Raw genomic sequence first — 14,927 nt, forward strand, 5'->3', positions numbered from 1 at the left:
CAGGAGACTCAGTAGGTTGTGGAGATGGAAGCAGCAAGTTACAAAGGGATAAAGTGCGTGGGCAAACTGTCACAGATGGAGCTCAATGGGAGGGAAGTGTGAGGTCGTCCACTTTAGATCTGTGAACGGCAAATGAGAATATTTTCTTAATGATGTTACGACCGAGGTGGGAGGAGTGCACTGTTTATTCTAGTTTCACTTCTCCACAGGTCACAACATATATTTAAATTTTCCCATTTACCGATACGGTCAATCATAGACTCTATTTTTATCCCAGAATAAAACACACCAACCAGGTTTCTTTAATTAAAAACAAAATTATCAGTTTATTATAAAACAAGTCTTAACCAGTAATGAAGTAAAGCATAAACACACAGATTGAAATATTAAAGTTCCTATTTTACCTTCACCCCTCACAGTCACACATACACTGGTTAACCGGAAAAATAAAAGGGATTTTTGTTTAGAGCTCTGTTACAGACAAAAAAAACACTTGGGCTGAATCCTTGCTCATTCTTGAAGAAACAGCAGATGAGATATGTTGTGTTCCAAAACAGTCTGGCCTCCGAGTACACATAGATGGGTCACTGGGATCTTTTAGAACAGTTCATTTCAGGCGGCATTGAGAATTAATTTAGCAGGCTTTTCTTCAAAGACAGGAGACGAGATGAGTTGACACAGTGGACTTCTCAGGGTCTTTTAGAGAGGTGCTGGAAAGCTGAGCTGAGTTGTGGTCTTCTTCCTTGGGAATACTCTTCTCTCCTTGGAAGTTTGCTTCCTTTTTCTGAAGGCTTTTTAAAGAGTTGGAACATGCTGGGCTGAGCTGGGCTGAGCTGGGGTTCTGTCCTTCAGTTTTATTTTTTTAAAATCCAACCCCTTTTAAGCAGTTCATTCCCAACTCCAAGAAATTCAAAAGTCAAACTGGAAACAGAAAGTCCATCTTCTGACCTGTCACTTCTTGGCACACATCTTCTCCAGTTACCAGTGTTTCTATTCTAATTTTAACTTGAGTCATGTGAAAACCAGTAAATGTTGTTGTCAAACAGGTCCTTTCAGTGTCCTCTTGATGACCTTCTTGAAAAAAAAACTGGTCCAACATTTCTTCAGTTCAACAATGAACGTTCAAAAAAATATTTTTAACAAAAACAGAAGCACTTTCATAACAATGGTCAGAGACTAGGAGTTGTTGAGCAAAGAGATTTAGGTGTCCACATACTCAAATCACTGAAAGCTTGTGTGCAGGTACAAACAATGATCAAAGAGGCGAATGGAATGTTGGCCTTTATCTCAAGTAGACTGGAATTCAAAAGTGAGGAAGTGACACTTCAGTTGTACAAGGCCTTGGTCATTCCCCCATCTGGAGTAACTGCGTTGTCTGGACACAGACCTCAGGAAGAATATATTGAGTTTGGAGGGAGTACATCACGGATTCATCAGAATGGTATTGGGGTGTAAAGGGTTAAATTATGTCAGCCAGTTGCATAGGCTTGGTTTGTATTCTTGAGTTCAGAAGCTTGGTGTGATCTAATCGAGGTGTTTAAGGAATCTGATAGGGTAGATAGTGAGAAACTGCAGGTAACGTTAACCTTGCACAGCAGCACAAGCAGACGGTAGCGAATCACCCAGCCCGGCTCTATTCCCCAATATCTCCAATTAAAAGAGAATCGGGTGGAGTGTAAGTAAACGAGCTGCTGATTCACATTCGCCTGTTTCACGTGACTGTCAAACACCCATTTCACCCTCATCACTTACCCTGGTGGGAGAGCCCAGAACAAGGGGGCATTGAATTAAAATTAGGGTTAGGCTGATGTGAGGAAACACTTTCTCACACAAAGGGTAATGGGAATATGGAACTCTCTCCTCGCTAAAGCTGTGGGTGGGTTGGCAATTGGAGCTTTGAAGATTGAGGTTGACAGATTTTTGTTGGGTAAAGGGTAATGGAGCAAAGCTGGGAAGATGGAACTCAGATACAGATCAGTGGTCATCTAATAGAATGGCAGAACAGATCAGAGGGGCTGAATAGCCTCCCCCTGTTCCCAGCTGACTGAAAAGCGTAGGCACTGATGGTGAGGCGAAGAGAGCAGAAAATGCGCAAGAGGGTTGAGTCAGAGGAGGAGAGGATTGAGGGGAGTTAGGGCTGGAGGAGGTTAGTGCAATAGAGAGGGGACGAGGCCATGGCGGGGGGGGACGGAATTTGAAAACAAAGATAAGGATTTTAAATTTGGGAGCTTGGAGGGACTGGGAGCCCATGTAGTAAAATAGTTGGGGTTTAAACCCAGCCTGGCAGGTTGGATGGTATCTGTGTGGTATGATGGCAGATCACACTTATCTGTGCTGGGATTTGAGTTGTGGATTACCTGGTCCAGCAGAATAGCCACAACAGAAGCATAAAACATTGCATTTAAATTTCTCCCTCCCATTCGCAATCACTTTAAAGGCTTTCAGTCATATACATTTACAAATGCATCACTTTTTGCAATATAAATGCATAGCCTTTTGCATTTAAAAACGGAATCACTTTTGTGCAATAAAAATGCATTTTTTTTGCACTGCAATCCGATATTAATGAGGCTTAGATTAACTGACACGAAGCTGAATTGACTCTGTGCAGTTTTCAGAGTTTTCTGTGCAGGAACGGGCAGGGTCGAGGGAAATTTACTACCTACTTGCTTTATCTCGCTGGAAAAGTCGAGGAAATCAGTCAACTCCCCAGACACAGATTGACAAACACATCAACCACTTGTCTGGAACCACTGCTGATGAAACTGAAAATGGGGAAGGTTGATCCCAGGAATAGAAACTGATGGGCTGAGCAGGAACTGAAAGGGGATTTTTTGCAGTTTGTTTAACTCCTCCCCTTTGTTTTTCAACTCAGCTGCTAAACTATAAACGTCTCCCTGAAAGCCAGACACTCCAGCCCAGGGAACAGTCTCAAATAAGCAGCGTCTGCAGCCCAATATGGGAACGACTACTGCTTCGATTACTGCTCAGAGACTGGGTTTTGTTCTGGGCTCTGTTCTCTTACTGCAGTGTGTGTGTATGGCTGTGACTTTCCTCTACTTTTCCAGCGAGTTAAAGCAGGTAGGTAGTAAACTACATTATTCCCCTCGACCCTGCCCGTTCCTGCTGGCTTCTCTGAAAACTGCACAGTTTCGTATCACTTAATCTAAGCCTCATTAATATCGGATTACAGTGCGAAAAAAATTATGCATTTTTATTGCAAAAAATGATGCATTTTTAAATGTGTAACTGAAAGCCTTTTGCAGACCTCAAAACAATCGAAAAAGTGATTGGGAATGGGAGGGAGAAATTTAAATGCGATGCTTTATGCTTCTGTTGCTGCACTGTTTGTGTTTGAGAGCTGTTTTGTTTGTGTATTATGGAGGAAGGGCGCTGGTTATACTGCACAGCAAACAGCCCGTGCCAGTCTCTGAAATTCGAATGGGTTAAAAAAAAGTAGTCCAAAACCGTTTCAGTCTCAGCCAGGTCTTGTATAGTCCCCGACCTATCAGTAAAAACAAACCTATCTCCCAAATGCTGAACTCACTTTGAAAGTTGGAAAAGTTCCAACAATCTTGAAGCAAAACACAAAGCCGAGCCAATTTCATTTTTCCATTCTGCTGTACTTGAAGTGACTGTCACAACAAGTTTCCTTTTGTTCCCAGAAAATCCTAGACTTGGCACACTACTTGTTGGGTTTTCAGTTGGATCTTGAGGGGAGGGAGCACTTTTGTTTTTGGAAATTTAAGAGTAGATTTTACCTGCAGTCCAAGTCCTCCCTGGTGGATTAACCTTGTATTAGTTTCTGTTTTGAGTACTCAAGAAAGGATAAGGTGATTTACTAAGTTACCTGTGCCAGGTACATGTTGGGCCAAGTGCTTTGTTTATTACTGTTAAAATGCCAAAGGCAGTTTTTAACGCTTTCCAGTCTGGTTGTGCAACCTTACATAAAGGTTGGGGTGTAAGCTGTGCTGATGCCAAGAGAGAACTCCCATTTCTACCATGCCTTTCAGCATCTCAGCCTGGTTTAGACCCAAGGAAATACCACTGTTGTCATGTAGGTAACACAACAGCCAATTTGGGCACAGCAAGATCCCACAACAGCAATGCGATAATGACCAGATCACCTGTTTTCAGTGATATTGGATGAAGAACACCCCTGTTCATCTTAGTTTGTGCCATGGGAACTTTTCCATCCAGCTGAGAGGGGCAAATGGGGCCTCAGCTCAAAGTCTTAGCTGAAAGCTGGCACTTTCTTTATTCTTTCATGGGATGTGTGCATCACTGGTAGGTCCAACATTTGTTGCCCATCACCCTTGACAACTGAGTGGCTTGCTAGGCCATTTCAGAGGGCAGTTGAGAGTCAACCGCATTACCGTGGCCCTGGAGTCACATGTAGGCCAGATCAGGTCAGGACGGCAGATTTCCTTCCGTAAAGGACGTCAGTGAACCAGATGGGGTTTTTATGACAATCGATGATAGTTTCATGGCACCATTACTGAGACTAGCTTTCAATTCCAGATTCTTTTTAATTAATTACATTTAAATTCCACCAGCTGCCATGATGGGATTGGTATTAGCCTGGGCCTCTGGATTGCTAGTTCAGTGACGTTACCACTACACAACCTCTGACAGTGTAGCACTCCCTCAGTACTGCACTGGGAGTGCCTGCCTAGATTTTGTGCTCAAGGACTTGCACCCATAACCTTTAGAGGTGTGAGTGCGATCCACTGATCCATACATGACAACTTAACCCCAGTGCTGTATAATGGTACCATTTGTTGCAGAAATTGGGAGTCTATTATGTGTTTTGCAGGAGTAATCAATAGTGATGTGCAACACCACCTTAAAATACCATGTTTGGTCGAACTTGTCTCTGAATCAGAAGGTTGTGGGGTCAAGCCCCACTCCAGATATTTAAGCATAAAATTTAGGCTGACACTCTTAAGTGCTCGTGCTGAGGGCGTGTTGCACAGGTACAATGTTTAATATTTACCCCTCAACCAACATCACGAAAAATGATTCCCTGGCCATTATCTGATCGTGGGGCCTTGCTGTGTGCAAATTGGCTCCTGTATTTTCTGACATTAAAACAGTAACTGACGCTTCAAAACATTGGCTGTTAACAGCTTTGGGACATCTTGTGGATGTGAAAGGCGCTCTACAAATGCAAATTCTTTTGTATTTTGCCTGTTGCAATGGAAGCACCAGGTTTAAATGGACAGTCATAACCTCATGGTTTTTTGACATGTTCAGCATTTGTTTGATGTGGACATGATCTAGTTAATAGATGCAGACTCTGGGGGTGGGAATAATTCCGTTTCAGGAGAAGGTGCTTTACAACCTGGAGATTCTGATCAGAGCAGGGGATGTGTTGAAGGACACTTCTCCATATTAATTCCCTCCCTAAGCCCCTCTACCTCTGCTTTTTAATTGCCTTGTACAATGGTATAAACAAGTGAGGAGGAGGGAAAAAGACTTGAATTCCTGCCAATTCATTTTAACGAAAACAAGAAAAGGCAGTGAACTTTTTGTGACCTGTTCCCATTTAAGGACCCAATTTGGCAGAAGCCCCCTGGAGTGTTCTGTGAGTTTACTCAGTCAACAGCTGGGCGGCCCACACCAGAAAAACCCCAAGATTGATAATAAACCTGAGGGATTTGGGGGTCTGTTATTCCCCATTGTTTCGGATTGTCCTGGAGTTCCAAGAACAGAAGATTAATTTCCGGGACACTGCTACAGCAGCCCAGGAGAGAAAAAAAAACACACAAGGACATTAAAAAAGGTGTTTTTTTTTTCATTTTCTTTGAACACTTTAGTAAGTTTTAAAAATGTCATAGTTGAACAAAAATAGGACAGTTTGGCTGAGAGCATTGAATCATCCAATTGGATAATGAAGCGTCTGTTCACTTCCCAATTGGCCGGGGGAAAGCGAGGTGCTGTCAGGATTGACATGTCAGCTGACCAATGGTGGGAGTCTGTGGAGATGAGAGATCATACAGCCAACCAGAGCTGGCAACCAGAACTGGACGCGGAGGGAAAAATGGCCAGGGTTCCCACTGCGGATTGTTAGTGAGCCACCCTCGTTCTAATTGTGTCCATGTGCAGATTGGATTGAGGACAGAATTGGTGTTGGATTTAATTTACGCCCCTTTTCCCCCCCCCCCCCCCCACCCCCGACAGATGAAATGCTCGACATTCGTCGTCAGTTTGGCTGTTCAGATGAGGCATTGGAGGAAAATGGTGGTCTCTGCAAAGGGATCAGGAGTGTCAATCCTGGCTGGGTTTAGTCCTTAGACCCAGGCTCACTGAGCTAAATTGCAGCATCAATTTCACTGCCCTGATTGAGTGTAGACATGGAACCTGGGAATTGCTGGAGGTACCATTTGGAGCAATCAGAGAGGGTGTTTTATTCATTCTTGATATCTGGGTGTCGATGGTAAGGCTGGCATTTTTTGCCCATCCCTACTTGCCCTTAAGAAGGTGGTGGTGAGCAATGTTCCCTCTAACTTCCCTACGCTGTGAGCACCCTGTTTGCTGCACTGCGCAGCCCCTTTAAGATTGCCACATGGCTGCACACCCACACATTTTAAAGTGACTGCTTCCTGTGTGCAGCCTTTTGTCTCAAGTGGGTTAAGTTCTGGACTGCTGCACAGTCGTGCACCTACACAGCTTAAAGGGAAGGTTGGTGGGGAGCCGCCTTCTTGAACTGCTGCAGTCCATGTGGTGTTGGAGGGTGCTGTCAAATGAGCCTTGGTGAGGGTGATACTTGAGATTTCACTGCCTCATCGATAGTGTGGACATTGATAGTTTTTCCTTACCATTCCTTTCATATCTTTCCCTCATTTGGCAGTGCATTTACCAATCGCAGGGAGTTGTGGGGAGGGGGGTGGGATGAGATGAGTTGGTCATTTACCGTGGAAAAGAAAAGCATTACCAATGTTGGCAGGATTGGTCAGAATGAGTGAGGTCAACTGCCAGGATAGGTGAAAGAAAGATTGGTTCCAGGAAATATGGGTTAGCCTCACTTTAGCTCGCACATCCGTCCCTGGACCCTCACTGGGAGCATGAACTCGCGGAAATTGTTGGACCAGTAACAAACAACAGCGACTTGCATTTATATAGTTCCTTTAACATAGTGAAATGTCCCAAGGTGATTTGCAGGAGCAGTTGGCACAAAGCTGCGTAAGGAGATATGAGGACAGGTGACTGAAAAGCTTGGTCAGAGAGGTACGTTTTAATGAGTGTCTTAAACAAGGAGAAAGAGAGGCAGCGAGACGGAGCGGCGGAGAGGCGGAGGGAGGGAATTCTAGAGTTTCAGGCCTCGGCAGTCAAAGGCCACAATTGAGGTGATGAAACTTGGGGACAGGCAAGAGGCCAGAAATGGAGTACAGCGATCTCGGAGGGTTGTAGAGGCTGGTGAAAGTTACAGAGATAGAGAGGGGCGAGGCGATTGAGGGATTTGAAAACGAGGATGAGAATTTTAAAATTGAGGCGTTGCTGAACCAGGAATCTGTTGTAGGTCAGCGAGCACAAGAGCTGATGGGTGAACGGGATTTGGTGCAAGTCAGCATATGGACAGCTGACCTTTAGATGAGTTCAAGTTTATGGAAGGTGCAAGATGAGAGGCTGGTCAGGAGAGCGTTGGAATAAAGTGCAACTCCACCCCAGGATGTGGGGAGCAGTAATCTAAATCTGCTCCATTACATTTGCGTAGCTGTTTGTGGACTCCGTCAGCCAGCTGGAAAGCTGCGATAGGCATTGAGTGCAAAGTTTCCTGGAACCCTTTTACATGCAGTGGACCTTTGAACCTTGGACATGTTCCACAGGGTTAACCATTACCTACTCATAAGGATTCTTTAAGCAAAGTAGATTATGGGAGGTACTTCGATCATTGGTGCCCTGTACAGAGTCTCCAGATCTGTCTATACTCTCAGCAAAAGCCAAGGTCAAATTCATTAATGTTCCATCCTTAAATAAAAGCAAAATACTGCAAATGCTGGAAATCTGAAATAAAAACAGAAAGTGCTGGAAATACTCAGCAGGTCTGGCAGCATCTGTGGAGAGAGAAGCAGAGTTAACGTTTCAGGTCAGTGACCTTTCATCAGAACTGAGTTCTCTCCACAAATGCTGCCTGACCTGCTGAGTATTTCCAGAACTTTCTGTTTTTATGTCAATGTTCCATCCTTATTGCTTACTGTCTTCGTGGGCTGTTGACACCAGTGTTTGAACCGAGCAGTGCAAATTTGATTGTCACACTAATTCCTGCTCACTTTTGTACCACTAACGCCCAAGTCTCTAATTTCAGGGTTGAAAACAGAGGCTGAAAGGCAGATGATTGTAAATGATATGGGCAAGGAAATTCCCTGTATTGTGTTGTTGAACACAAAGAATAGCTTCATGCAATAACCCACTTCTTCAATCTATTTAATGGAGAATGTTTCTGTTCTCCGAACGAAGTCACCTCAGGTTTGTTTTTATAACTGAAAATTAAATGAGCTGCATGTCACTTGTACAGTGAGAGAGAGTTGGACGGACCTCTGAATGAGTCGTGGTCACTGACAAGGTGATTGGAAAAAGCCCTTGACAGAAGCAACGGAGCAGAATGAACTGACACATGCATCTAGGGGAGAAGGTGCGGCAGTGTTGGGCCTACTGTTTACTATAGTGCCAGCCTCTGATGGGAGTGTCAGGCCTAGAATGCTCTGTTTACAACCCACCTCACCCCCACACGCCACCTCCCCCCCCCCCCCCCCCCCGCCCACCCCACCTTGCTATGCGAGAGGAGGGGAGTGATAAACTCTGGGCTGCACTGAGGAAGATGCAGGAGTGACAGGTAGGACTGAACTACCAACTGAGAGAACAACTGGAGGAGTGATAGACATAGAGTGACATAGAGACAGGGATAGCGACAGACATAGAGTGTGCTGCTCTACCAGCAACTGAGCATCTACAGGATACACTGCAGCAACTCACCAAGGCTCCTTTGACAACACCTTCCAAACCCACGACCTCTACCACCTGATTTGGAACTATATCGCTGTTCCTTCACTATCGTTGGGTCAAAATCCTGGAACTCCCTTCCTAACAGTATTGTGGGTATACTTGCACCACACAGACTACAGCAGTTCAGGAAGGCAGCTCACCACCACCTTCTCAAGGACAATTAGGGATGGGCAACAAATGCTGGCTTTACCCAGAGATGCTCACATCCCATGAATGAATAAAGAAAAAAAGAGTTTTTAACAGAGGGAGGGAGTGGAATAGCTGACTCTGGGAGCCAATGGCAGCAGAGGGTGTTACCATGAGGAGGGCCAGTTGTTGGGATGCTCTAGGTGAACTTTGCCCTCAGGTTGGGGACTGTGTTCGGTTCTGAGCGCTGTATCTCAGGAAGAATGTATTGGCCTCGGAGGGGGTGCAATGCAGATTCACCAGAATGATACTGGAGCAAAAAGGGTTAAATTACAGTTTGCACAGACTAGGCTTGTATTCCTTTAAATATAGAAGACTATGGGTTAATTTAATCAAGATGTTTAAAATGATAAAGGGATTTATTAAGGTAGATACAGAGAAATTATTTCTTGTGCTGGGGAGTCCAGAGCGAGGGGGCAGAACCATAAAATTCGAGCCAGGCTGTTCAGTGGTGATGTCAGGAAGCACTTCTTCACACAAAGGGTAGTGGAAATCTGGAACTCTCTCCCCCAAAATGTTGTTGATGTTGGGGGTCAATTGAAAATCTCAAAACAGAAATGGATAGATTTGGGGTATCGATGAATAAGGAGCAAAGACGGGTAAATGGAGTTGAGGTTCAGATCAGCCACGTTCCAATTGAATGGCGGAGCAGGCTCGAGGGGCTGAATGGCCTCCTCCTGTTCCTGTGGAAAGGGAGAAACCTGGGATTTGAATCCTCAGCATTGACTGGCAGCTTGACTAGGGGAGGGCATTGCGAAATTGCCCTCTTCCAGACATTGATGAACAGCTGCACGCTTGTTGTTGAGAATCACCAGCTTTAAAGAGTTGGAACCAAAAGTGCCTTTCAAAGGAAAACACAAAGCATGTTTTTGCAATATAAAGCTGGTGTGGCTAGACAGTGCAGAAGTCGGGAAGAGGTGGAAGTTTCTGTGTGGGGGAGTGCTCTTGTCTCGACAAGAGTCAACAGAGAAAAACTGTCTCCATTTGAGAGGGAGGTTTGGAATTGATCCATCCGTGTGGTGGAACACTCCATTCTCAAACTGTCTGCATTAGAGCATGGTGGTAATGTCACTGGCCTGGTAATCCAGAGGGCTAGAGTAATACTCTGGAGACATGAGTTCAACTTCCACCGAAGCAGCTGGGAATTTAAATTCAATTAAATAAATAAACTGGGATAAACAGCTAGTCTCAATAATGGTGATCATGAAATTACTGGATTGTTGTAAAAACCTGTCTGGTTAATGAATACCCTTTAGGGAAGGAAATCTGCCGTCCTTGTCTGGCCTAGATGTGACTGCAGACCCACAGCAACGTGGTTGACTCTGAAATGGCTGAGCAACCCGTACAGTTGTGTTCAAGAAAGTGGTTCACCACCACCTTCTTGAGGAATTAGGGATGGGCAATAAATGCTGGCCCACATGCCGTGAATACATTTTGAAGAAAAAACCTTCTCAGGAGTGGTGCAGCCAGGGGCCGGTTGACCTCCTGTTGTCTGCACTGTCTCCTAATGGCAGAGGATATTTGGAGGCTGTGAACCTGTCATCAGTCTGAGACTCTGTCCCAAGCAATGGCCACATGCATTGGCCGTGGTTCAGTGGGTAGCAGCCTCAGTTCTGAGTCGGAATACGTTGGGTTCATTCCCGCTCCAGAGATTGAGCCCAGAATCTGAGCTGACACACCCAGAGCAGTACCGAGGGAGCGCTGCACTGTCGGAGGTGCAGTCTTGTGGATGAGACATTAAACCGAGGTCCTGCCAGGTCGTTGTAAACGATTTGGTGGCCATTATTTTGAAGAAGAGGAGGGGCGATCCAGCAGCCCCCCACACCCCCCCTGCAGCACCCTGGGACGATATTTAACACTCAAACAACATCACTGCTGACCTGGTTGTTTATCAGATTGCGTTTTGTGGCAGTTCGCTGTATTCTGCTGCATGTCCTACGTGACAACAGTGACATTTCCAAACGTACTTCATTGGCTGTGAAACACTTGGTGATGTCTTGAGGTGCCAAATAAATGCAAGTCTTTCTTTATTTCCCCTCCTCCCACTCTCTTTCCCCTCAGTAAGCCCCGGGGATATTCCATTATGGGAAAGCTATATTTAAAAGTAACCTTGAAAAAAACTGACATCATTGTTTTATATCTGTCTTTGAGAGTTGGGTTGCAGTTTTTTACCAAGATGATAGAGAAAAAGTTCGAACTCTGACGTTTGTTCCAACAGTTACTTTTAGGAATGCTGTGAGAAAAATCTGGCTGGTTACTGAACTTTGAAGGGACAAGTTTGTTCTGCTAATTGAGTCCGACTCCTTGGGTTGTTCACTGGCTACTTCAGTCCATTGAATCTGAAGTTTTTTGTTGAGTGGGCTTTTAATGTCAAAAATGTAAAGCAGACATGAAAGCTCTCTGTCATTTGTAAGGTTCTTCCCCATAACTCCTACCCCCTTACCCCCCGCCCCGACTTCATTCTTTGCCTCCTGACATATGAGCTGCTTAAATGCACAGGATTTCAATGGGTTTTCAACAATGGAGGAATGGGTGTAGGAAATAGGAGCAGGAGCAGGCCAGTTGGCCCCTTGAGACTGTTACACTATTCAGTACTTCTACACCATTATTTCTTCAAAATAATGGCCACCAGATCGTTTACAACTCCACTTTCCCACCCTATCCTCATGAGAGATCCCTTCGATGGGCGAGAGAGTGTCCAGAGGGATGGGCTCTGATAGGAGGGTTAATGTACCAAAAAGACATAAAAAGAAGGACTTGCATTTCTATAACGCTTTTCACAACCTCAGGACATCTCAAAGCACTTTACAGTCAATGAAGTACTTTTGAAGTGTAGTCACTGTTGTACTTTGGAAACGCTTAGCCAATTTGTGCACAGCAAGATCCCATAAGCAGCAATGTGATAATGACTGGATAATCTTTTTTTTGTGATGTTGATTGAGGGGTGAATATTGGCCAGGACACTGGGGATAACTCCCCTGCTCTTTCAAATCCCTGCCATAAGAGAGTAGATAGGGCCTCCATTTAATGTCTCATCTGAAAAACACCACCTCCAACAGTGCAGCACTCTGTCAGTACTGTACTGGGAGTGTTACCCTTGATTTTTGTGCTCAATTCCTAGAGTGGGATTTGCGCCCAGAACCTTCTGACTCAGACGAGAGCCACAGCTGACATATGCAGAAGAAGGCGTCGTTGGGACGGTTAATGTACCAGAGGGCGGGGCTTTTCTGATCTTTAACTTATCTTTTATATTTGCTTGAAAAGGATATTTCTGTATGTCACACACACCAAATAATACACAGGCTAGTGCTAGTGGGAGTCAGTTGCCAGTGATCCCCAGAGCTGGCGGGCAGCCATAAAGGCGGGGCTAAAGAGTGGCGAGTCGAACAGACTTATCAGTTGGCCGGAGAAAAGACAGAAGCGCAAGAGGAGAGCTAACTGTGTAACAGCCCCGACAACCAATTTTACCTGCAGCGCCTGTGGAAGAGCCTGTCACTCTAGAATTGGCCTTTATAGCCACTCCAGGCGCCGCTTCACAAACCACTGACCACCTCCAGGCACTTACCCATTGTCTCTCGAGATAAGGAGGCCAAAGAAGAAGAAGAAGAAGGAGTGTGTGATATACAAAGGCCTGAGTCGTGCCTGCAGCATAAGCAGCTCCTTCCTATTCTATTGTTCAGGAAACTAGGCTGGTTAAACTGTGACTTTTGACCAGGTTTGTTCAAGCCTGTAACCACCCTTGGTATGATGGAACTGTCTGCACAATCTCACTGCCGCCCTCAACATCCTCTGTTTGTCCCCAGTAGTGAAGGGCTTGAAAGACCCAGAGCCCTGGTTTGCACAAACATAGCAGAGTTTCCTGGACTGGCATCCCATTGAGGCCTCATTGTGAACAAAGCTGGGATTTCACTCACTCTGAAGGGCAGGGAATGTGCAATATATTGTAAATAAGCAGAAACAAAATCAGCTCACATGGGGAGTAGACAGTGAAGGTTACACAACACAAACAAACCTGTTCTGGTTCCTGCTCTGTCAGTATGTACTGGTGACGAATAATTAATCTAAACTGATCATGTCCATGGAAGGGTTTTTCACGGCTTCCTTTTGACCAGCGGAAGAGGTTATGTTGTTTTTCTGCTCCCACCTTCTGTTGCTGGGGTTAAAAGGGTTAAATTATGAGGACAGGTTGTATAGATTAGCCGTGTATTCCACAGTCTAGAAGATAAGGGATGATCTAATTAAAGTGGTTAAGGTGATGAAAGAAAATGATAGGGTAGATAGAGAGAAACTATTTCCTCTGGTTGGGGGGAGTCTAGAACAAGGGGGAATAACCTTAAAATTCGAGCCAGGCTGTTCACGGGTGATGTCAGGAAGCACTTCACACAAAGGGTAGTGGAAATCTGGAACTCTGTCTCCCAAAAAGCTGTGGATGCTGGGGGTCAATTGAAAATTTCAGCATTGAGATTGATAGATTTTTGTTAGACAAGGGTATTAAGGGTTATAGAATAAAGGTGGGTAAATGGAAGTAAGATACAGATAGGCTCAAGGGGCTTTTTTTATATTTGTTCCTGGGATGTGGGCATCGCTGGCCAGGCCAGCATTTATTGCCCATCCCTAATTGCCCTTGAGAAGGTGGTGGTGAGCTGCCTTCTTGAACCGCTGCAGTCCATGTGGGGTTGGTACACCCACAGTATTGTTAGGAAGGGAGTTCCAGGATTTTGACCCAGCGACAGTGAAGGAATGGCCATATAGTTCCAAGTCAGGATGGTGTGTGATTTGACTTGGAACTATATCCCCGTTCCTTCAGTGTCACTGGGTCAAAATCCTGGAACTCCCTTCCTATCAATACCTACCCCACATGGACTGCAGCGGTTCAAGAAGGCAGCTCACCACCACCTTCTCAAGGGCAATTAGGGATGGGCAATAAATGTTAGTCTTGCCAGTGACTCCCACATCCCATGAACGAATAAAAAAAGAGCCCCTTGAGCCTATCTGTATCTTATCTCCATTTACCCACCTCCTGTTCCTATGTCAATGCTCAGGGATGTGTCGGGAGTTGATTTTCTTTGGAAGAAGAGCAGGGGTGTTCTCCACTGTGTCCTGGGCCAATATTCATCTCTCAACCAATATCACGAAAATATTACCTGGTCATTATCACACAGCTGCTTGTGGGATCTTGCTATGCGCAAATTGGTTGCCACGTTTCCTACATGACAACAGTGACTGCACTTGAAAAGGACTTAATTGGCTGTAAATTTGTAAATCCTGAGATTGTGAAATATAAATGCAAGACTTTCTTTTCACTAGGGTGATCACCCGTCATATTGTATCCCAGCTAGGTGCCACTGTCTCTGGGCAGATGGCTGACAGGGAAAGCCCTAAGATTTATTAATATATCAGGAATGATGACCTAATGACAAGCAGGAAGTTAGAAACTGGGTGATCTCACCCTTGTAAGTTTCCTTATTGCAAATACATTAGCAGCTGCAAAGGCCACTGGACATTGTTAACTAGACATCACAAGAAGAAAATGACATCTAGTTGCAAGGCTAGATAGAGTTCGGCAGCTAGGTGCCAGCTTGCAGCTGTTTAAATGCTCCATCAACAGCAGCTCAGCAGCCTCAGCACAAAGTCGAGTTCAGACAAATTAATTCTGCTTCACTCATCACCAATGCCCTCCTATATCACTGCAGGCTCCAGACTGGGTCTGCGGAGGCCTGAATGAGATAGAATTC

The 14,927-nt window shown here is 45.0% G+C and overlaps 1 protein-coding gene across 2 annotated transcripts in view; it reads left to right on the plus strand.

Annotated features, from left to right (window-relative positions):
• Nucleotides 1-2,854: 2,854 nt before the first annotated feature.
• The window catches only part of tnfsf10 (TNF superfamily member 10), a 30,357-nt gene continuing 18,284 nt past the window's right edge, over nt 2,855-14,927 (plus strand). Inside the window, exon 1 of one of the 2 annotated variants that reach the window (XM_068041600.1) lies at nt 2,855-3,081. In XM_068041600.1, coding sequence (XP_067897701.1) covers nt 2,959-3,081 — 123 coding nt within the window. In that variant the 5' untranslated portion in view covers nt 2,855-2,958. Of the gene's footprint in view, nt 3,082-7,030; nt 7,231-14,927 lie in introns of those variants that run through there. The other variant, XM_068041601.1, reaches the window with a different exon arrangement.

This window comes from Heterodontus francisci, chromosome 11 (genome assembly GCF_036365525.1).
Source record: "Heterodontus francisci isolate sHetFra1 chromosome 11, sHetFra1.hap1, whole genome shotgun sequence".
NCBI classification, from domain to species: Eukaryota; Metazoa; Chordata; class Chondrichthyes; order Heterodontiformes; family Heterodontidae; genus Heterodontus; species Heterodontus francisci.